Source organism: Eumetopias jubatus, unplaced genomic scaffold (genome assembly GCF_037043125.1).
Source record: "Eumetopias jubatus isolate StellerSeaLion01/CBP00866 unplaced genomic scaffold, mEumJub1_p1.0 scaffold_12, whole genome shotgun sequence".
NCBI classification, from domain to species: domain Eukaryota; kingdom Metazoa; phylum Chordata; class Mammalia; order Carnivora; family Otariidae; genus Eumetopias; species Eumetopias jubatus.
Window position 1 is genome coordinate 12,256,090 of NW_028274818.1, and position 21,617 is coordinate 12,277,706.

The 21,617-nt window shown below is 37.9% G+C and overlaps 1 protein-coding gene across 1 annotated transcript in view; it reads left to right on the forward strand.

Moving 5' to 3' along the window:
* Positions 1 to 21,617, forward strand: part of EPRS1 (glutamyl-prolyl-tRNA synthetase 1) — a 67,248-nt gene that overhangs the window by 21,238 nt on the left and 24,393 nt on the right. Inside the window, exons 11-18 of the mRNA XM_028104705.2 lie at positions 891 to 975; positions 1,573 to 1,632; positions 7,363 to 7,473; positions 9,661 to 9,797; positions 10,608 to 10,815; positions 11,370 to 11,482; positions 12,416 to 12,533; positions 17,849 to 18,202. Of these exons, the coding sequence (XP_027960506.2) occupies positions 891 to 975; positions 1,573 to 1,632; positions 7,363 to 7,473; positions 9,661 to 9,797; positions 10,608 to 10,815; positions 11,370 to 11,482; positions 12,416 to 12,533; positions 17,849 to 18,202 (1,186 nt within the window). The remainder of the gene's footprint in view (positions 1 to 890; positions 976 to 1,572; positions 1,633 to 7,362; positions 7,474 to 9,660; positions 9,798 to 10,607; positions 10,816 to 11,369; positions 11,483 to 12,415; positions 12,534 to 17,848; positions 18,203 to 21,617) is intronic.

Sequence of the window (21,617 nt, forward strand, 5' to 3'; positions counted from 1 at the left end):
GGAAGGCCAAAAATGCCCTGAGTTGAGGTGAGGACATAAATGGTCTCTGCTTTGGTGGTAAAGACCCATCCTGTGGAGCTATTGGTTTCCCAGAGGACTCAGCACCTAGGAAAAGTTTGCAAATCTCTGTAGCATATTAATAACCTATACAGGATTTCTATGAGAAAGAGGAGTATAAAAATTAAAGTCATCTTGTGGCCATATGTCTTTGTAAATGAAACCTGTTCAGCTGCGTTACCATGCTGATAAGTCTAAGAATATTTTTTATCCAAATTAACAGGAGTGTATATTAGTTTCTACTAGCCGCATAATAGTGACAATATTAAGTATATGTTAAATAATATGTATTTTATACTGGTTTATTGTAGAGCCGAATCTGATAAAAGGCAAGTTTATCTTGGGCTCCTGGCAAAGGGTTTTATTGCAAACTTTTGCAAATTTCTGCAGAATGTTAATAAACAATGTGTGTATTTTTTTACAACCCAAAGGACTTTGTGAAGTATATTCATACATGGATGACATGATACCATCTCTTATCTGATTCTCATGGTCTTATGTAGAATAGGGACCTTGAATATTTGTTAAATAAAAAGCAAATAATGTTTTAATGCATGGGTTTTCCGTATTTGAAGATGTCACCTCTTTTTTGAAATGTGTCTTATTATTTCTAGTAGTGCATTTACTGAGCAGTATTTGACTAGTAAGCAGTTTTCCTCTTCCATGAATGTGGGCTCACCTGGTATTTGATCTACCCAGTTATTATATAAACAACTCAGTCCAAATATTTCACAAGCTGACTATAATTTATTATTCATTAAGGTATTTTGTACTGCTTGTGTTTGTACATTAAAAAGATCTCCTTGGTACTTATAAATTTCCCTTTTTCCCAGGGATGACCCAAGGTTTCCTACTGTTCGTGGTGTGCTCAGAAGAGGGATGACTGTTGAAGGGCTGAAACAGTTTATTGCTGCTCAGGTGACCTACACTTTGTTTTCCAGCTTCTCTGTTTGAGTTTTCAAGTGTCTTATTAATATGCTTTTAGTCTCTATTATTCCTGTTCATTCTATTCCTCGTTCCTTATAACACAAGGGCAGATTTTTTTTTTTAAGATTTTATTTATTTGAGAGAGAGAGAATGAGAGAGAGCACGAGAGGGAAGAGGGTCAGAGGGAGAAGCAGACTCCCTGCTGAGCAGGGAGCCCGATGTGGGACTCGATCCCAGGACTCCAGGATCATGACCTGAGCCGAAGGCAGTCTCTTAACCAACTGAGCCACCCAGGCACCCGGATTTTTTTTTTTTAAGGAGTATGTTTATAATAGTGGAAAATTGAGAATGTCCTACTCTTGTAAGCTGAAGTGGAACAAAGGCAGCCTGTAGTATTTTTATATAGTGAAATATATGGCTCTTGACTGGCTGTCCAGGGTAACCAAATTGTGCATACTAGGTTTCATATTCCAATGGAAGTAAACTTGCAAGTATTTATTGGGTTTATTTTTTTTTATAACATGCTTAGCTTAAATACTCTAAAGAATACTTTTTGCCTTTTAAGTCATTTTATTATTGATTTTCTAGGGCTCTTCACGTTCAGTTGTGAACATGGAATGGGACAAAATTTGGGCATTTAATAAAAAGGTACACGTTTTGACTCTTGGTCCTCCTTTCTTGTGCCTAATTCCTGAATAGTATGATATGTGTAGAATTCATTAGTGTGTTCATTATAGAGAAAATTTTGTGAAGAATGTTCTCATTTTGCAGACCTTCAGGAAAATGGAATGTTTTCCTTCCTTAAACCTATAAAGAGCATTAAGCCTGTTAGCTATACCAAACAAGTCACAATGATTAAAACAAATTAACTTGGAGTTAATGGGGAGCGGTAACAGTTTTTTCCTTAAATCTTTTATGAACATTGCATTTCATTTTTCTGCTTTCAAGCTGCGAGCTCTCTGTAAGAAGGTATTACTTAACGCTTTTATTTGCCTTACTTAGCACATAGCTTTTAGCATATTACATGTTATAACCCGAGATGTTATACAGCTTTGAAGCACAATCACATTTATATAAAAGACTTGCTTATACAGATCCACTGAAAATGCATTATTCCTAGTTTTAAGAAACATGTCCTCTAGTTTTCTTTGTGGCAAGGGGAAGATTTGGCTAACTTCATTGCACTGTTCCCTTGTGTGCTGAGAGGACAGAGTTTGAAAGTTGTATGTTTCACCGAGTTGTATTGAAGGTTCACTAATTATAATTCCTGTCTTATTGAATCTAGCTTTTTTTTTAACGGTTTCTTAAATGAAAGTCAAATAAGGAATACTGCATATTGACATTGTTAATTACCAATTGGAAGCAGATGCTTAGACACTATAATAAGGCAAATCATTAAGATGCCATGTTCTAAACTATAGTTTCTGTGATTGTGTTCTGTACTTTTTTTTCTTATTGCTGCTTGATTGTGCTGATGCCTTGCCTCAAGAAATACTTGCTTGTCTCGCATGTGTCTTGAATTTGTTTTATTCAGTCTTGTGTGTTTTTGATACATAAAGGAATTAATTGGTTCTTTCTGTTGCTGCAGTTACTAATAATAAATACAAGTAGAATTTACAGGCAAAGTTAATTTGGTGTACTTTTCATTAATAACCCAAATTTTAAAGGTTTTAAATTTTAATAAAGTTATACATGTGCACTTGGTTCAAATACATGAACTATATTTCACCATGGTCAGAGAGTTCTGTAGGGTCTGTTAAGGTGAGCAGCATATTCCCCTCTTCTTCCCTTCCATTTTCTCCCCCTAGAGAAACCACTTTCAACTCTTTTAGATCATTCTTTTGGTATTTTTATTGCCTGTATCTCTAAATAAGATGTGTGTTTTTAAGTTTCAAGTATTCTCATTTGACTCCCACAACAAAAAGAGGGGACATGGATCTCTTACTTTTTCTCAGACCCTGTTGGTTTTCTTGTAGTTGATTGTTTTCCCTAATTTGTTTAGTTTTCTAATTCCATCTTCAGCTCTCCTCGAGTTGTCTGAATTTCCTACCAAGATGTTCTTGTGCTGCGGTGTTCTTTCAGTTTCGTCGTGGACACAGCTCTGCCAGAGCCTTCTGCACTGCTCTGTGCTGATCTGGATTAGAGGCCTGTTAGCTTCTGAAGCTTAGCTGTTTTCTGAGGTCAGCCATCATCGTCCTGGAACCCTGTTTGCTTTTGTTCTGTGATGGATCACCTGGTTCTTGGATCTCTTTTTATGTTTCTCTTACTTAGCTGTGCTCCGTCCTTTGGTAGCTCCCTAAGAAGGGGGCAAAGGGTGAAGATTTTTGAGACCTTGTGTATGACCTTTTTCACTCTGAAATTCCATGATGATGTGCTGTGGTGGGGCTCTGTTTTAATCCTTACCCGTCGGAAGAACATGTGGCTTCTGGTCTGGAAACTCATTCCTTCAGTTCTGGGAAATTTTCTTGAATCCTTTCTTTGTTTTTTCTCTACTTTGTTTTCTTCTCCCTGGAACTCCTCTTCAGCAAATGTTGGACTGGTCCTCCAGTTGTATTTTCTCTCATTTTCCATCTCATGTTTTGGATTTGCTTTGTGCTAGATTGACTCAACTTTATCTTCCCACCCTCCCATTGAGTTTTTCATTTATGTATCATATTTCCAAGATTTCTTTTTTGTTCTCTGAATTAAAAAAAAAAAAAAACTTGTTCCTGTTTAATGCTTAGAATACTGACATCAATAGGAATTTTATCTTGTGGTATCTCTTTCCTGCAGATTATTTTGGCTTTTTGTTTCATATTAAAGACATCTCAGAGGTCTGGATAGTCTTGGTCATCTGCTCATGTTTAACATGGAGGACTAAAGGAGCAGTTAGAAGCCCCGTAAGAAAGAGTTGGACTTGTCAACTGAGCCTCACTGTAGGATGACCTGGCTGAGTCAGTTAGTTGGAGAACCTCTATGTCAATAACTTATCTGTTATCTCTTGGGTTAGGCAGTTTTCCCAGAGGAGTTTCTTTTAATTACCTGCCTGAAGTATGAAAGCTTGGCTGCCAGAGCTTTGGAGCTGGACAGAGGAAGACTGAGGGCCTTTGTATCTAGTATTATGCATTCACTTAATCCCCTCGTCTCTTTGTGCAGTACCCTCACCTTCAGCTCCTCCCGGTATCTGCCAGGATCTAGGTCCCCTCCTCCTTGCCGTGTAAACTTCCCTTCTGTAGTGGGGATGGGGGAGGGGCAGTTGCTTCATTTATGGAGCAGAGAAGGGGATGTTTCCATAATGGTTTTCAGATTCCAGGGTTTTGTTGTTATCTCCTTTTGATTACACTGATTTTTCTGGGTTTGTGCCTTTAAACAAACAAAAAAATTCCTTTATGTCTTTTTAGTGGGGATGTGGGAGGGAGAAAAAGTAGATGAATATTCTTCAGCTGCTTTGTTTATCCATACATCTGTGGGACCTCTAATCATTAAGCACCATGTTGAAAACAGCACAATTAAAACATTTTGATTGGTGGTAAAAATGAAGTTGTTCTGATGACGTACCTTTTTGTTTTGATTGCTGGCTTTCCTCACCTCTTCCTGTACTTCCTTCACTTTGCCACTCTTTCTGCCCCTTGAGGTACACATGTCTTGTTTAGGTTTCATGTCCCATTCAGTCTGATTATTGCTTTGTTATTTTGTAGCTTGCTCTTTCTGTTCAAGCTCTGTGAATAAAATGTAAGTGAAGCATCACTGAACTAAATTTAACGCCGTGACACTGTGAAGCAGTCATTAAGGATGGAGATAAAATGTCATTCTTTGGACACTCTCCCACTCTTAGTAATAGCATCTTTGTTAAAGTATCTTCTGGTAAAGGACAGGAGGGCTTAACTCTGGATTAGCTGGAACTCTTTAAAGGAGCTTTATTTATAGAGTAGAGCATATATGGCAAAGAAAAGGGGAGAAATGGATGGAGCGGACAATGTGTGGGGTGGGTAATGATCTCAATATCCCTCTGAAAATACTATAACCCATGTTTTCTTAGCCTGACTTCTCGTGTTGGTAGGAAACTAATATATCATTTTTCTGAATCATAATTAAATAGAAGCTGTCTGGTTCCATTAAATAATCTACCTTGATACTGATAGGAGACATTTCACTAGCTTACTCTATTTTTTTTTTTTTTCAAAGACTTTATTTATTTATTTGAGAGAGAGAGAGAACGAGAGAGAGAGAGCACATGAGAGGGAGGAAGGTCAAGGGAGAAGCAGACTCCCTGGGAGCCCGATGCGGGACTCGATCCAGGGACTCCAGGATCATGACCTGAGCTGAAGGCAGTCGCTTAACCAAATGAGCCACCCCGGCGCCCTAGCTTACTCTGTATTAACCTCTCTAATTTTCTTCTTGGTTTTATGGAAGTGTTAAAATTTGAACTCTTCAGTCCAGGCAGAAAAGTCATAGCTTTAAGGTGTTCATTTCAGAGTAATGTTTGCTTACATCAACCTTCCTTTACTGCTTTAATTTTAAAATCTATGTTAGTATTTTAGTGGCATGATAATATAATACTTTTTCCCCCAAATCTCATCCCAATCCCCTTGCCTCTGTCCCTACCTAGTAAGTTAAAGTATGTAGAGATTTCTCTCTTTGACCCCAAATAAGGAAAGTCTTCCTTCAAATGAAAAATTTTCAAGTAAACCCCAGTAAATAAAAGGGTAGCTGTTCTGGTGGGAGTGTGTTAAGGGTTCTGGAGTCTTCTCAGTCCCAGGCCTGTCCTTCCGCCATTGGGTGGTGTCTGCCAGGGCAACTCCTTGAAATCCCTGGGACCCTTTGGAGTAATTTGATCCAGAAATTTTTAGAATTAGTATAATTTTAGAGCTGAAAAAGACTTTTAATCCAAGAGTCCCCAGACTTGACTGTTCCCAACTGTCCTGTGAAATGCTTGTTAAAAATAGATTTCTAGACTTTACTCCAGACTAATACATTCATTATCCTGTAGGGTTAAGTGGCCTGAGAAGCTGTGCTAGCCACTGCTCTAAGTGATCATTATAAATAGTCGGGTGTGAGCAACCTTCTTCTCCTCCTCTTGTCAGTTGAGGAAACAGAGCTGCAGTGAACTGGAGTAAGTTTCTCAGGTTGGCTTGTTTAGTTTTAGCTTCTTTAAAGAAATTATATCTTCCTGGCTTAAATACTGCACTGAGGAATCACAGATTAAGTCTTTGATCATTTTAGCCCAGTTGAAACTGAAAGGAAGCTTTAACTGGTAAGAATGACCTTTAACTCAAGGGAAGGAAAGAATGGACTAATAAATATAGAGAGAGGCTGGCCCTGATTTACTACCAACATAAAATATTAGCCTTGAGGAGTAGCAGACACAGGGAAGTTAAAGAGCTTTTCAAGCTTTTTTTGAGTGACCCTCTGAGTCACTTAGAATTTTCATATCATTCTTTTCAGAAGCTGAAAAATACTCTCAAAGCAAACAAACAAAAAACAGCCAAACAGTGGTAACAACAATGAGATAATACAAAACAAAACAAACATAGCCAAATTTAATTAGCTATACCACTATTCCTACATCCTCCTTAGCTGCTTGTACATATGCCTCTAACTACATTTTTCTTCCATATGCTTTATTTAGTGTCTAAACCCTGCTGTTGTGTGTGGTCATAATGGATAATTTTAAATTAAACAGTGAAGTGGGGAAAATACATCTGATCCAGAAAGGCATACTACTGCTGTTTTGGAGATGGAGTTAGGTTAGAGCACAGCGAGTAGGACCATTCATTCAGTGCATCTGCAAATGTTTGTTGATTACCTGTGTGTGCCAGGCCCTTGCTAAATACTGGGAACACAGTGGTCCCTATATATGTAGCTTGCAGACCAGTAGAAGTGTCTTGCTTATACTATGAGTTTATAGAATTGCCTTATTATAGTGACCTAATGCTGTTTTGCTTTTGATGGTGATGTGTTGTCTAACACTGATTAAAAATACTAAAATACATTATCTATATTCTTTGAAACAGACTTCTCCAACAATACAAAATAACACATCACTTATCTATAGGATTGATCTATAACCCCACAGCATGATTTTTCCTTACCTTCTAATACCAGAGTTAAAAGTTATTTTCAAAAAAGTAATATTTTGCTTTAACTAATTGGTTTCTTTTCACCTGTCAGAGTTATTCTTGGTAGGGAACTCTAAATTTCATGTAGTTTTTTATTACGATTGTTTTCTTTTTTTCTACTGGACATTTAAATATCAGAGGAGATTTAGCAGGTAAACCAAAAAATTAGTAAATGCAGTAACAAAGAAAGCCAGTTAGTATTCCTGTGCTATTATTTATTTTATTTATGAAGTTTTAAAAATAATCTGAATGTTTTAACATGAGGATACATTTGTTGCAGGTTATTGATCCGGTGGCCCCACGATATGTTGCATTACTGAAGAAAGAAGTGATTCCAGTGAATATCCCTGAGGCTCAGGAGGAGATGAAAGAAGTAGCCAAACACCCAAAGGTCACCCGACACTTTCACCAATGTTATTCTCAGAAGAAGGAGGATAGTAAAAGGGAAAATGTAGTTTGGTGGCAATAGCATGGTTTTGAGATCATTTTCTATTTTTTTTTTTTTAAGATTTTATTTATTTGATAGAGAGAGACACAGCGAGAGAGGGAACACAAGCAGGGGGAGTGGGAGAGGGAGAAGCAGGCTTCCCGCCGAGCACAGAGCCCGATGTGGGGCTCGATCCCAGGACTCTGGGATCATGACCTGAGCCGAAGGCAGACGCTTAACGACTGAGCCACCCAGGCGCCCCTGAGATCATTTTCTATTCAACATCATTTGTCAGGATTTTGATACTAATTGAGGGTTTCTTGCTGAAGAAATTTATTCTAGTAATAATCCACAACACATCTCAGAACTTTTACATTCATGCCTAGTTTTTTTATTCTGTAGAGATAGCATATAATAAAAGTTTATCTTTTCCCAGAGTCATTTTGAAAGGTGGTACTATAATTCATGCTCTTATCTTTACAGGGAAGCTGAAGTGCATTCTCTATTAACTGGGTTATTTATTGTTGCCTCTGTCTTTAAGCCAAAACATTAGACCTAGTAATATTGAATTACAGTTTTTTTTTTAAATAAGCTTCATGCCCAGTGTGGGACTTGAACTCATGACCCTGAAATCAAGAGTCACATGCTCTACCAATTGAGCCAGCCAGGTGTCCTTCGAATCACAGTTTTCGTCCAGAATCTATCACACTGCCATTTAGTCTGTTTTAGAGAATATCAGTAAGTGAGGATGAAATCTGTTGATCCAAATTCAGAATATAAATCTTAGATACAGATAGTAGGGAATTCTTAGTTAAACCATGGTTGTTGTATTAGTTATGACTGCTTGATTGACAACTTTGAAGCAAAAAGAGATCCTTTTATTCCAGCTTTGTGGTTGTCTATAAATACCTTCATTGTATAATGGAGATTCATAGACTAACTCACTCATACAATAGCCTAATATACTCATAACTGTGGTATGTTCACAGACTAAGTCACATACAAAATAATATGCATCTAAGTTGTAGCCTTATGTGATTGCCTATCTATATGACATTGGCTATTTTTAACTTTAAGGATTTGTTTTAAGGGGATTCCTAATAAGATTTGAAAAGAATATGTATCTATGATTGATTTGGCTTTGCCTTTATCTTACATCTGATTGGTTCAGCCAGGTGATGGTGCTATCTATGTATCACGTCACCCAGTACAGTTAGCTCAATTGTGAAGCTTACTGAATGCTTTGAAATTTGAATGGTGAGGATAAAATGTTCTAAGGCACTTATTTGTTAAAATGATAGTTGTGTTCAGATAGCTTAGTTAATAGTTACACAAGTAATAAAGGCTAAGTAGTAGTTAAGGACTGATTGACTTGGAGACACTCTTTCAATGATAACTGGATTGCTCAGTGTGATCTGTGGAATCTTTGTTATCATTTTCCTTACAAAGTGTTGTAGATTTAGCTTGTTAGCATTCTTTTCTGAGCCCAGCAGAATATAGGTCGATACAGCATTCTGATTTTTCTCAAATGCATTGGTATATTTATTGAACAATTATTAAACACATGCTGTGTAACATTTATTTCAAAAAATCTTAGACTTTTCTTCTTTTGAAGTCTGTCAAACAAAAACTTAGAGTTAACACACTATTCTTTTTATTCTCCAGATCTTTTTTCTTCTTTATATAATACATACTGAAAAGAGAAAATTTATCTATCTATATAAATATGACCTGCTTTATCTTTTAAAATATGAAAGGTCCACCATTTCCTGCTGTGGTGATATCTGTTGTCCTGTAATGTTCTGCAGCCACTGATCAGGAGTGACTTCGTTTTCTCCTTTGCTGCCAAGCATTAGTGACATTCTGAGGATAGCAAAGCAGATTCTGGTTGGAGGGACACCAAGGACAAATAATACTGTCTTAGCTCTGAAAACAAAGAATTTTAGGCTGGAACTAATTTTAGGGACAGCTCAACAGCTCACTTCATCTGACTCCTATTAGCATTATTGGTCAGGTGACTGACCACCTGTCACAGAGCCAGCGTTTAACACATTTGGTTAAAGAATAAAATGAATGAATATATAAATTTGCATGCTGGGTTCAATAAGTTGTTTCAATCAACACTCTCTCTCTCTCTCTTTTTTTAATCAGAATCCTGATGTTGGCTTGAAGCCGGTGTGGTACAGTCCTAAAGTTTTCATTGAAGGGGCTGATGCAGAGACATTATCAGAGGGGGAGATGGTTACCTTTATAAATTGGGGCAACATCAACATTACTAAAATAAACAAGTAAGAACTTTTTGTCTGTTTTTATTAAATATGGAAGGTAATTCTTGTTTATTCACTTACTAAAAATGACAAGATTTAGACTCATTCATTTTCCCAACTGGTAAATCTGCTCAGGCGTAGAAACTGCCAATTCTGGACACACAACAAATTTCTTTTCCAATTGTGTTCCAGTTTATAAATCTTGGGATATGTTTTGCTTGTGATGTTGAAAATTACTGTGTCTAGATGTAAAAATATAGTTCTAATGCTTACGGGTCCCTTCTTGTCATCTAATTCTCATTGTATAGTTACCTGGGGAAGGGGTCCTTTGGACATTATTTGTATATATAACCTTCTTTATTCTAAAATCTGCTTTAAAATTGTTTTGTGATGAATATGAACTTTCTAGTTATAGTGTGCTACGCTTGTTTGTTCTTAAGATTACATAAATGGAACATAGTATGCTAATAAAATTAATTTATATAAACTCTGGAATCTGAATTGTCCAGTCATTACATATGATTTCAAGTAATTGTTAAATGTTTAAAAATACAGTACTTTACATTTTTTGTTTAATGCCGATGACTTTAAAATTTGTAAATATGTTCATGTTCTTAATCAGATGTGTGTGCATCTGTTCTCTAGTAGATTATGTTTTATTCATCTCTTAACCAATATATGTCTGGAACATATTAGAAGTTCAAATAAATGTTTGCTTTGACATTTTTCCAAAGAAAATTCCTAGCCATTTATTACAAATACAGGACAAATAATGCATTTATGACGATTATGGTTTTCTTTTCTTTAAACACCTTTTGATCTTATATCTAGAAATGCAGATGGAAAAATTGTATCTCTTGATGCAAAATTGAATTTGGAGAACAAAGACTACAAGAAAACCACAAAGATCACGTGGCTCGCAGAGACGGCACATGCTCTTCCTATTCCTGTAATCTGTGTCACTTACGAGCACTTGATCACAAAGCCAGTGCTGGGAAAAGACGAGGACTTTAAGCAGTATGTCAACAAGAACAGTAAGGTAGCCTCTAAAAGAAACCACCTTTTCTTTTTCCCTTGTTATATAAATTCTTTTAGAATTTTAAAATTACTTTTAAGTATTTGGTTTTCAAGTAAAATGGAAAAGATCTGTAAAATTTTGTTAAAATGAAAAGATGTAAAAGAGTGATGTTTCCATTTTACTGAAGGTTGGAGCTGAAACACAATGAAGTTAAGGAACTTGCTTATGCTTAAGTGCTGTGCTGCTATGCCTCTCAGCTAGGTCTCTCTGTGCTCTTCACACTGCAGCTCATATTTATGGTGGGAAACTCACTTATATGTGCAGGGATACCGATCACATTGGTTAAAAGGTTTCCTGAAGTCCATCAGTTCGTCAATTTTAACTTTTAAAAATACCATATATGTAATTGTTTACTTCTTTACTATTTCACTGCATCTGCTTAAGTAGTAAAGTTTTTAACGTATCTGTATGTTTAGGAGTATTCCACTTTCTGGAAAGATGACTTATGTTTTAGAGTTGTTTTCAGTGCTCTGATTTCTAAGAAGGTGGTATTTTGGTCTTTATCATCTTTTCAGCATGAAGAACTAATGCTGGGGGATCCCTGCCTTAAGGATTTGAAAAAAGGAGACATTATACAACTCCAGAGAAGAGGATTCTTCATATGTGATCAGCCGTATGAACCTGTTAGGTAAGTAAATGTCATTGAGCATTTAAATGAAAATGCCTAACATTCTTATAGTAAATAAGATTTAAAAATCAGATTTCTACCAAAATTCTGTACCTGATAATTCTCTATTCCGTTTGATATTTGCCTTTTATATTTAGTATTTCAGACTTTATAGTAACAAGCAATAACTTCGAAACAGCATAACAAATTACTCATTTCTAAAATTAAACCATCTTATAATTCATCTTCATGTAATCCAAGTAAAAAAAAAATTTCAGTATATCTTTGGGTGAAAATTATTACTATTACCTTTTTCATTATATGTATTTTCATTAGATGTATTGTAGAATATAAATAATGCAGCAGGTACATTTAGAGGAAAATAGTAAATTGTATCTCAATAAAGCTATTATTTAAAAAATATGGAAGAGATATATAGGATCCTATTGTTACTAAATTATTTTTATTTTCACTTGAGCTTTTACTACAAAATGTGAAGAAATCATTTACTTATGAATAGTCTCAGGAGCAGTGGATTTTGCTAATTACTGCACTTTTTAGAATTGAGAAATTCTTATGTTTTATAGAAATTGTTCTGTTTATAAGCAGATTCGGTGTGGTATGGAAATGCATTTGCTTTCAATCAAGAATGAGCACCCACTAGTGCCATTTCTGGTAGCAGGCAGAGTAGCGGCACTTTTGTCCTGGAGTTAGCATGTTTATAAAAGTTCTTAAACTGGAAGGTTATAATTAGTACTGAGAATTTTTATTTATCCATTGTTTTTAAACTACTCTGAAGAGCTTCTGATTTGAATAATAAGAGAATGGGCTGTTTATACTTTGAGAAGCTTAATGTGGTGCCATTGAATTAATCTAGGAATTCAGTTTTAATTACTGTCACATAATTTTGTTCAAATGAACTTTTTTTAAATTGGTCCTTTGTTTTCTCTTTAGCCCATATAGCTGCAAAGAAGCCCCATGTGTTTTGATATACGTTCCTGATGGACATACAAAGGAAATGCCAACATCTGGATCAAGGGAAAAGACCAAGGTAGAAACAACAAAAAATGAGGTAAACATTGACTTTCATGGATATGTCTCTAATCAACCCATCTTTTTACGCCAGGATTTGGAATCTTTCTTTACAAGTGGTTGTCTGTCTTACTGTTGACATTGAAGAGGACAGTGGCTCTTAGTTTGGGGGTTTTGTTGTAGTCTTGTCCTTTCCTGTAAGTTTTCAGAACACCTTGCAGAACAAGATTTTTTAGATTTAATTTTATTATATGAAAAAGTGAGAAAGAGTAGTTTAATTTGGAACGATTCCCCCCCCACCCCACCACCAATATTGCTGCAGCAGATGCTTTTCTTTTTACGTACTTTTTTAATTTTTAAAGTAATCTCTACACCCAGGGTCAGGCTCAAACTCACAACCCTGAGATCAAGAGTCACACACTCCACTGACTGAGCCAGCCAGGCACCCCAAATCCTTTTCTTTCTTTCTTTTTTTTGAAGATTTTATTTATTTGACAGAGAGACACAGCGAGAGAGGGAACACAGGCAGGGGGAGTGGGGAAGGGAGAAGCAGGCTTCCTGCCGAGCAGGGAGCCCGATGCGGGGCTCGATCCCAGGACCCTGGGAGCATGACCTGAGCCACCTAGGCACCCCACAAAAGTTGTTATTGACAGAGTCAGGACAGTGCCCTGGCTTTCAGTTCCCTGACTATACTTTTCTGTCAGACTCCAGTGCCTCTGAGAGAAGAGGTTCAGAAAGGAGAGCAAGGGTAGGAACTGCTAGGATGTGGGTGAGAGGAAATTGTGTCACTAACTGCCTTTTTCTATTCCTTCTTCCTCTTGGTGATAATGCTTAATCTCTATGCTTAAGAATGAGTTTGGAATCTGCCCAGCAGTCAGGGTTGGGAGGGACATTCCAGATGGAGACACCGCTTCCCTAGCAGACAGGGTATGGATTTGAGAGTTGGCGACACGTTTAGAGAATGAGGGGTCTATAGTGTAGGCAGAGGTCTTCAGTCTTCCTCAGTTCACACAGTACACTTGGTTTCTTGCTAATTTCTTCATGGCACCCATGGGCTAAGTGAAATTCCTAACAGTCCTCTTTGTTAAGTAGTTAAGTTAGATAAATGTTCATATGCCAGTAGTTATTTGAGAAATGATACACATAAGTTAAAAGAAAAAGTTGTGTTCTTGAAAGATTGTGTTCTTAAATTTAAATATTTTAATTTTTATTTCATTCTTAAAGTGATATACTAACCAAAAGAAAAAAAATCATACCGGGGCACCTGGGTGGCTCAGTCGGTTAAGCATCTGCCTCGGGCTCAGGTCATGATCCCCCTCAGATTGAACCCTGTGTCGGGCTCCCTGCTCAATGGCTTCTCCCTCTCCCTCTGCCTGCTAATCCCCTAGCTTGTGCGCTTTCTCTCTCTCTCTCAAATGAATAAATAAAATCTTAAAAAAAAGTATTTCTTTCTTGAACCTTGGACTCAGATTGGATACTACCCTGCTAATTTCCTGTTCCATAGTGATTTTCATGTAGTATTTGATTTTAACACAGCAGCTGTGGAAATTGTAGTTTTGCAAAGATAGGACATCATTGAAAGGAATGTAACATACTCTAATGTTAAAATTGAACCATCTTGGGGCGCCTGGGTGGCTCAGTCGTTAAGCGTCTGCCTTCGGCTCAGGTCATGATCCCAGGGTCCTGGGATCGAACCCCGCATCGGGCTCCCTGCTCGGCGGGAAGCCTGCTTCTCCCTCTCCCACTCCCCCTGCTTGTGTTCCCTCTCTCGCTGTGTCTCTGTCAAATAAACAAAACCTTTAAAAAAAAGAAATTGAACCATCTTGAGTAGTACATGCAGTGTGTTTGGCAGCCCTATGAATTTCCTGTGGCTTCCTCGGGCACCTTAATGCATAGTTTGGGATCTATAGATGTTGGGTCGGCCTTGACGATTTGGCAACAGTGCAGAAGATATTTTGGCAGGTGGACTGGAAGTAGGATTAGAAGATGTGATATGTGGTCAGGAAGCCAGAGGATGAGAGCAGGGAAGATATAAAGTAGGACATGAATTCAGGAAGTAGAATCAGTAAGACAGTAAGTCCTAATTTTGTGTGGTTGAATAGGTAAATAAATGATAAATAACTTGAGCTAGGGAAGACAGAAGTACGTCATATTAGGTGTGAGTCTAGAACTGTTTATAGTGGGAATGTCATGACTTGAGCTTTTAATTTACACAAATTAAATACTACGTGATCTCAGCCAGTCAGCTCAGTTGGTTAAGCATCTGCCTTCGGCTCAGGTCACGATCCCAGGGTCCCAGGATCGAGCCCTACATCAGGCTCCCTGCCAGTGGGGAGCCTGCTTCTCCCTCTCCCTCTGCCCACTGCTCCCCTTGCTTGTATGCTCTCTCTCTCTCTGTCAAATAAATAAAATCTTTAAAAATAAATAGGGCAGTTTTCAAACTTTTTAGTCTCAAGACCTATACACGCTTAAAAATGATTGAGGACCCCTTTTAATGTGGGTTATATTTATGAGTATTTGCTATACTAAAAGTTAAAATTGACAAGTTTTTCAAAGAATTTATTCATTTATTTATTTACTTTTTCAGAGAGAGAATGGGGGTGCTCAAGGTGGAGAGGGAGAGAGAAAATCTTAACACACGATGTGGGAAATGTGGCTACCCAGCCCTTCATTGGTCCCAGTTTCCACCAGTACCTCACACCTTTTACATATCCTGTAAAGATGTTAGGGTAATGCTGTAAGTTTTTGTTTTTTGTGTTTTTTTTTCAAATTTTTATTTAAATTCTAGTTAGTTAACATACAGTGGAATACTGGTTTCAGAAGTTTATGTATTCTTAAGAAACTTAATGTCCTACAAAGTGGCATACTAAAAATAACAGGGCTGGTTTATTAGAAAAAATAGGGTTGGTGCAAAACACTAAGAACCTGTATATCTCCTGTAGTTTCAGTCAAGTGGTGGCTGGTTGGCAGTCATCGAAGGCTCTATTAACCTGGACATCCGCAGTGGCTCACTCGCATGGGTGGCAGCTGATGCCAACTGTTGGCTAGAAAGGGGGAAATGCCTCACAAAGCAGCATCAAGTGACCTCTTTAGCCTGGTAGTGTCAAGGTAGTGAGACTTTGTATATGACAACTCAGGGCTCCAGAAGTGAGTGTCCAGTAGACATGATCGAAGCAGTATTGCCTTTTATGTTTTAACCTTGAAAATCTCACATAGTGTCATTTCTGCCATGCTCTTGGTCCAAGCACTCATAAATAAGCTTGCCCAGATTCAAGGGGAGGGGCTAGGACCCCCCCCCCCCCCGCTTGATGCGGGTAGTGTCAAAGTTTGTGTATAGGTTTTGGAACCTGCACAAATCCTTATAGAAATTTAAGTACAATTGAGTAGCATTGGTATCCAACACTGCAGGCCGCCTTCAGGCTTAGGGCTAATGCTCTCTCCTTTGATATGTAGGTCTTTGAGGGTGTTTGCCTCTAATAGAGAGCAATACCATCAGAATTAAAGTCTGACTCAGCGTGGCTCCTGCCTCATCCTTTTTTTTTTTTTTCCTTTCTCGTTTTTAAAGCCCAGGAGGATAGCTCTGAAAGTCCCTTATCTGCACTTGCACCTTCATTAGATGGCTTAATGTTATGGTAAACAGTGTTTTTAAAGTACCACCTGCACTCTAGGAAGCCACTCTTTTTTTTTTTTAGATTTTATTTATTTGAGAAAGAGAGGGAGAAGCAGACTTCCCACTGAGCAGGGAGCCTGACATGGGGCTTGATCCCTGAACCCTGGGATCATGACCTGAGCTGAAGGCAGACGCTTAACCGACTGAGCCACCCAGGCATCCCAAGGAAGGCACTTCTAAAGCTTTCTCTTTGAATTGTGAGAAAGCTTTTTCCTGTATGCTTCTTTGACATGAAACATTAATATTCTGGGAGAAATCACTACAAGGTGGTGTGATTTTTCAGTGTTACCCTAATACCTTTAATACTGTTTCCCTATTTACTAGGCATGAATGAGTCAGTTCAGGTTATCAAAAGTAAGTGTTACAGAACAGAATGTATATATTTTTGGTACAGAATGGCTCCATTTATTGTATTCTTGGTTTACTGTATATATTATGCATTTATATGTGCTATGTGCATATTAACATTTATGATTGTACATTTTAAAGGAGTAATTTTGAGTATGTGTGGGGTTTTTTTTTAAGATTTTATATACCTATTTTTTTTAATAATCTCTACATTCAATATGGGGCTTGAACTCACAATCCTGAGATTAAGAGTCACATGTTCTACCAACTGAGCCAGCCAGGCACCCCAAACGTATGTGGTTTTTGACTTACATGTTGACTTCAGAACCTGACCCCTATGGAAAATGGAACTCTGATGTAGCTTGCAATGCTCCTTAGCTAACCAGGTAAAGGTGTCTGAAAAGACAGTTCAGAATGCTGGGCCTGGGATCAGGACAGAGTTCCAGAGTAGAGATGAAACATTTTGGAGGAGTTTCATCTCTACTTTGTTTTTTGTGTCTTTTTTTTTTTTTTCAAATTTTAAGTGGAAGCCATTAAAGTCATGGGAAAGGTATCATGAGCTGGGTTTTAAATTTAGAAGGGTGTCAGTAGGGTGGAAAGCTTTCTAGGCAGAAGGAAAGCATGACATTAAGAATAAAAAATAGCATAGTTATTCACTACCCAAAGATCATTTTAGTGAACATTTCTCTAGGTTTATTTCATATACTTATATATAATCATATGCCTGGAAATACATAATTTTATACAAAAATGGAATTATTCCATAGTAATGAGTTAAATTGTATCTCAGTATTTCATGGAGGACTTGCTTGTCATCAACTAGATATCTCTTAAAAAAAACAATTCCTGAAACTTATTGATACTCACTTTTTCTCAGCCTTTGTAATTAAAAGCTTTAAGCAGATTTGTTACCTTTTATTTCCCCATCACACCGATGGGTTCAATATAGTCACATTTCTTTTATAGTTAAAACCAGAAACAACTTATGTAACTAATTCAAGGTCGCACAGCCAGTATGTGGTGGAATAATGATTTAGTCTCAGATCTTTTGGATATGTCATAATTTCTTTAATCCCCTAATGGTAAGGATTTAGGTGATTTTCAGTTTTTTACTATAATAAAAATGCTTCAGTGCATATCCATGTACCTCTCTACCTTTGTTTATTTCTGTCATTTTTCATTAGGATAAATTTTTAGGAATGATATTTACTTAAACTTTTTAAGGGATTAAAACTTAATTTTATAGCATGAAATGTTATATGACAATTCGATATAATTTTGTGAGAGGACATTTAACATGAAATAATTATTTCACTTTTGGTTTTCTTCCTTTGTAGCCGACTGCTCCTTTTAAGGAAAGACCAGGTCCTTTGGATAATACTTGTGCTTCATCTGAGGATTCCTTAGTCCTTTACAATAGAGTGGCTGCTCAAGGGGATGTGGTTCGTGAATTAAAAGCCAAGAAAGCAGCAAAGGAAGATATAGATGCAGCTGTAAAACAGCTTTTGGCTTTGAAAGCTGAATATAAGGAGAAAACTGGCCAGGAATATAGACCTGGAAATCCTCCTGCGGTGGTACAGAATCTTTCTTCTATGTCATCAGCAAGTATTGTGGATAGTAGATCTCTCTATGATGAAGTTGCTGCACAAGGGGAGGTGGTTCGTAAACTGAAAGCTGAAAAAGCCCCCAAGGTCAGTATGCTGGAATCAGTCAAGACAACACTGAGGAAGCTCATGAATTCAGATGGTTTAGGGTGGCTGTAGTCTCTTTTAAGACACATTGTTTATAGACTCCTTGAATATTTTGGCAGAACAGTCCACACTTACTGATACCTGCTATGTGCCAAGCTCTGGAAATACTAACAAGAAGCAACTCACCATCTAGTATGGGGGAGGGTATCAGGGAGGAATTACACACACTGTAATCCACGTGCTGTGACTGTAATCCTGTGTCATATGTGAATTGTTCTCAAAAGCATTTGTGGTTGTAAGTGGCAAGGAAGGAAGAAACTATTCGTAAAGGATATTTAAATTAGTCCCGAGGTAGAGGAAGCCCTTTATGCGTGAACAAAGTTCAGAGAAGTTGCTCTTTAAGTAGTAGATTCATGCTTCTTCACCTTCATTGTACATCAGAATTACTAGAGAGCTTGCTAAAATACAGATTGTAGGGTTCCACCTCTTGAACTTCTGCTTTATTAAGTCCGGAGTATGGAGAGTGTGCATTTGTAGAAAGCTGTCCGGGAGAAGCTGGTGCCGCTGGCCTGGGGCCGGGTATGGAAGACGTGCACCAGCAGAGGCAGAGACGTGTGAGGGTTCGAGGTATATTCAGGGAATGATGGGGCGTCAAGACGTTTTTGACCAGTGACCATTTCCAGTTCATAGGGGAACCCTCAAGTGATACGAACTTTGACTGAAGTATACATTTTATTCTTGTTTTAATTATATCTTCATGCAAAACATTTAGCCAAGTGAATGGTAGCATGGAGTGTGGAACAGGATTGTTTGTTGTAAGAGACAAAAGGAGTGGGATCTGTGATAGAGAAAGGTCATATATTTTTTATTTTAAAGATTTTATTTATTTATTTTAGAGAAAGAGTGCAAATGGTGGGACAGAGGCAGGGGAAGAGGGAGAGGGGCAAGCAGATTCCCGCTGAGCTCGGAGCCTGGTGTGGGGCTCATTCTTGCTACCCTGAGATCATGACCTCAGCTGGAACCAAGAGTCAGATGCTTCACTAACCGAGCCCCCGAGGCTCCCTGAGAAAGGTCATATTTAATAATCGAGATACACAGTTCTGTTCAAACAGTAGTGTAGTTCTAAAACATGACCAAATGGATAGTGCTGTAACTAGATATAATTCAGTCCCTCATAAGCTTCCAAAAATTCCAGACTCTGGGCTGTGATATGAACACAGAGAGGTATGGTGAACCCTTGGACTTGACTTCTGTGACTAGAAGGGATTTGTTCTTGTCAGGGGATCTATTATCCCATCAGCGTCCTGGGCTTTGGTTGGAGAAGAATGGAGTAAGAGGTTACAGTTTCCTCATCTCATTAACAAGTTGCTAGGCATCTGACTGGGAACCGTGCCCCTAAGATTCTTTCTTTCATGGACATTTGACCTCTGCTGAAGAGGGAAAATGCTTTGGGGAAATCTTGGGGTTTTGTTCCAGAAGTTAGTATTTTTCTCTCCATTGTGAAGTGTGGAAAAATCTTTTCTCTTTTCTCTTCAGTGAGCCTGTTGGAAGTCCTGCAGAGCTGTGATTATCTTCAGATAGCTCTGCTTCTGGGAATAAAGCCTGTAGCCTAGGATGTAAATCCTTGATATTTCCTGCCCTTCAGTGAGCTTGAGTATTTTTCACTCTGGAGATCAGACACAAGCTATGGACCCCTTTCTAGATGTAATTTGAGGGGAATGGCTATGGTCTTTAAATTCCTTCATTCTGAGTAGAGTGCATGGAGATTCTGTGCTGAGTCTTGGTCAGGACATCACGTGTGGGGTAGTAAGTGCGGCAGCCAGCTACGCCTCGCATCTCACTGGCTCAGTGGATTATGTCCTCCTTCCTGGGATAACGGGCAAGCTTATGCCAGGTCAGCCTGTGGGTAAAAAAAACTAAATTTCTTTGGTAATTAGGCAGCTACTTTTATCAGGTACTTTTTGATAATGATAAATGTGATACTGAAATAATCTGACTTTGATTTAACCTACATTTACTGAATGCTTACAGTGTACCGTATCTGTGTTTCAAAATATTGCTCACATTTTTTTTCCTCTGAATGCTAAAAGTAGTAAATAGTGCGTTCTCCTGTTCCAGGGAATCAACCCAGTTACTAGGAGTGGAAGTATTTTTTAGACTGCATTTGGCACCGTGTACTGTACACAGTTATTATTTTCACATTTAATCCTCACAAAAACCACATTCAGTAATGTTCAAGTAATTCTTTTTTTTAAGATTTTATTTACTTATGAGAGAGCACAGAGGAAGAGGGAGAGGGAGAAGCAGGCTCCCCACTGAGCAGGGAGCCCGATGCAGGGCTCGATCCCAAGACTCTGAGATCATGACCCGAGCTGAAGGCAGACACTTTGCCACCCAGGTGCCCAATACTTCTTTTTTTATTTGTTGATTTTAGTAACCAGTGAGGAACTCTGAATAGGAAAGTAATTTCCTGAAGTTTACAAAACCTAGATTCCAATTTTGCAGTCAGATCCCCAAGTTATTTCTCACTAGAGGTGTTGGTAGTGGGGCATTGCATTATGAGCACCAGAGGATTATGGTTTTAACTAGTTTATTAATGTATTTAGCAAGTCTGTGCTTATTTTACATTAATTTATCTAAGCCTCTTAACCATTTCCTACAAAAGTAGTTCTTCTATTATTAAGTCATGTTCAGTTGTAAAGAAGGTGATCAGCTGAGAATCTGTAGTTACAGGCTTCGATTAGAATTCTTCCTTCTCTGTTTGTCCATTCTTCTGTCCTTCTCCCCCTCCCTCCTGCTTCAGGATCAGATAGTAATTCTGGGTAAGAACCTCTGAGCATAAAGGCAGAGTATAAGCAAAGGTGGGCAAGAGTGAAAACTTGGAAGTCTATCTTCAGTTTCTCCTTCAAGTCCACCTTCTGCTCCTCTTTCCTTTTTCTCTTGCTCAGTAGGTTGTTACAGAACAGTGGATCAGGCATATATAGTTTTGAGTTGCGTATCTGGGAATACACCAAAGGTAAAATAGTTCTGAATGCTGAGTTACTTTAAAAATTGAAGTCACTTTTCAGATTTGAAATATTAACTTTTATTTTTTTGTTTGCTTGTTTTTTTAAAGATTTTATTTATTTATTTGAGAGAGAGAGCACAAGAGGGAAGAGGGTCAGAGGGAGAAGCAGACTCCCTGCTGAGCAGGGAGCCCGATGCGGGACTTGATCCCCGGACTCCAGGATCATGACCTGAGCCGAAGGCAGTCACTTAACCGACTGAGCCACCCAGGCGCCCTGAAATATTAACTTTTAAAGTTCAAAAGTTATAGTTTCAAAAAATAAAACTTTGGTTTTAAACAGTTTCTCTGGCGATTTGAAATCTAAATGAATGCAGTTTAAACATGAAATTTTAGTATTGTTTTCTTGAA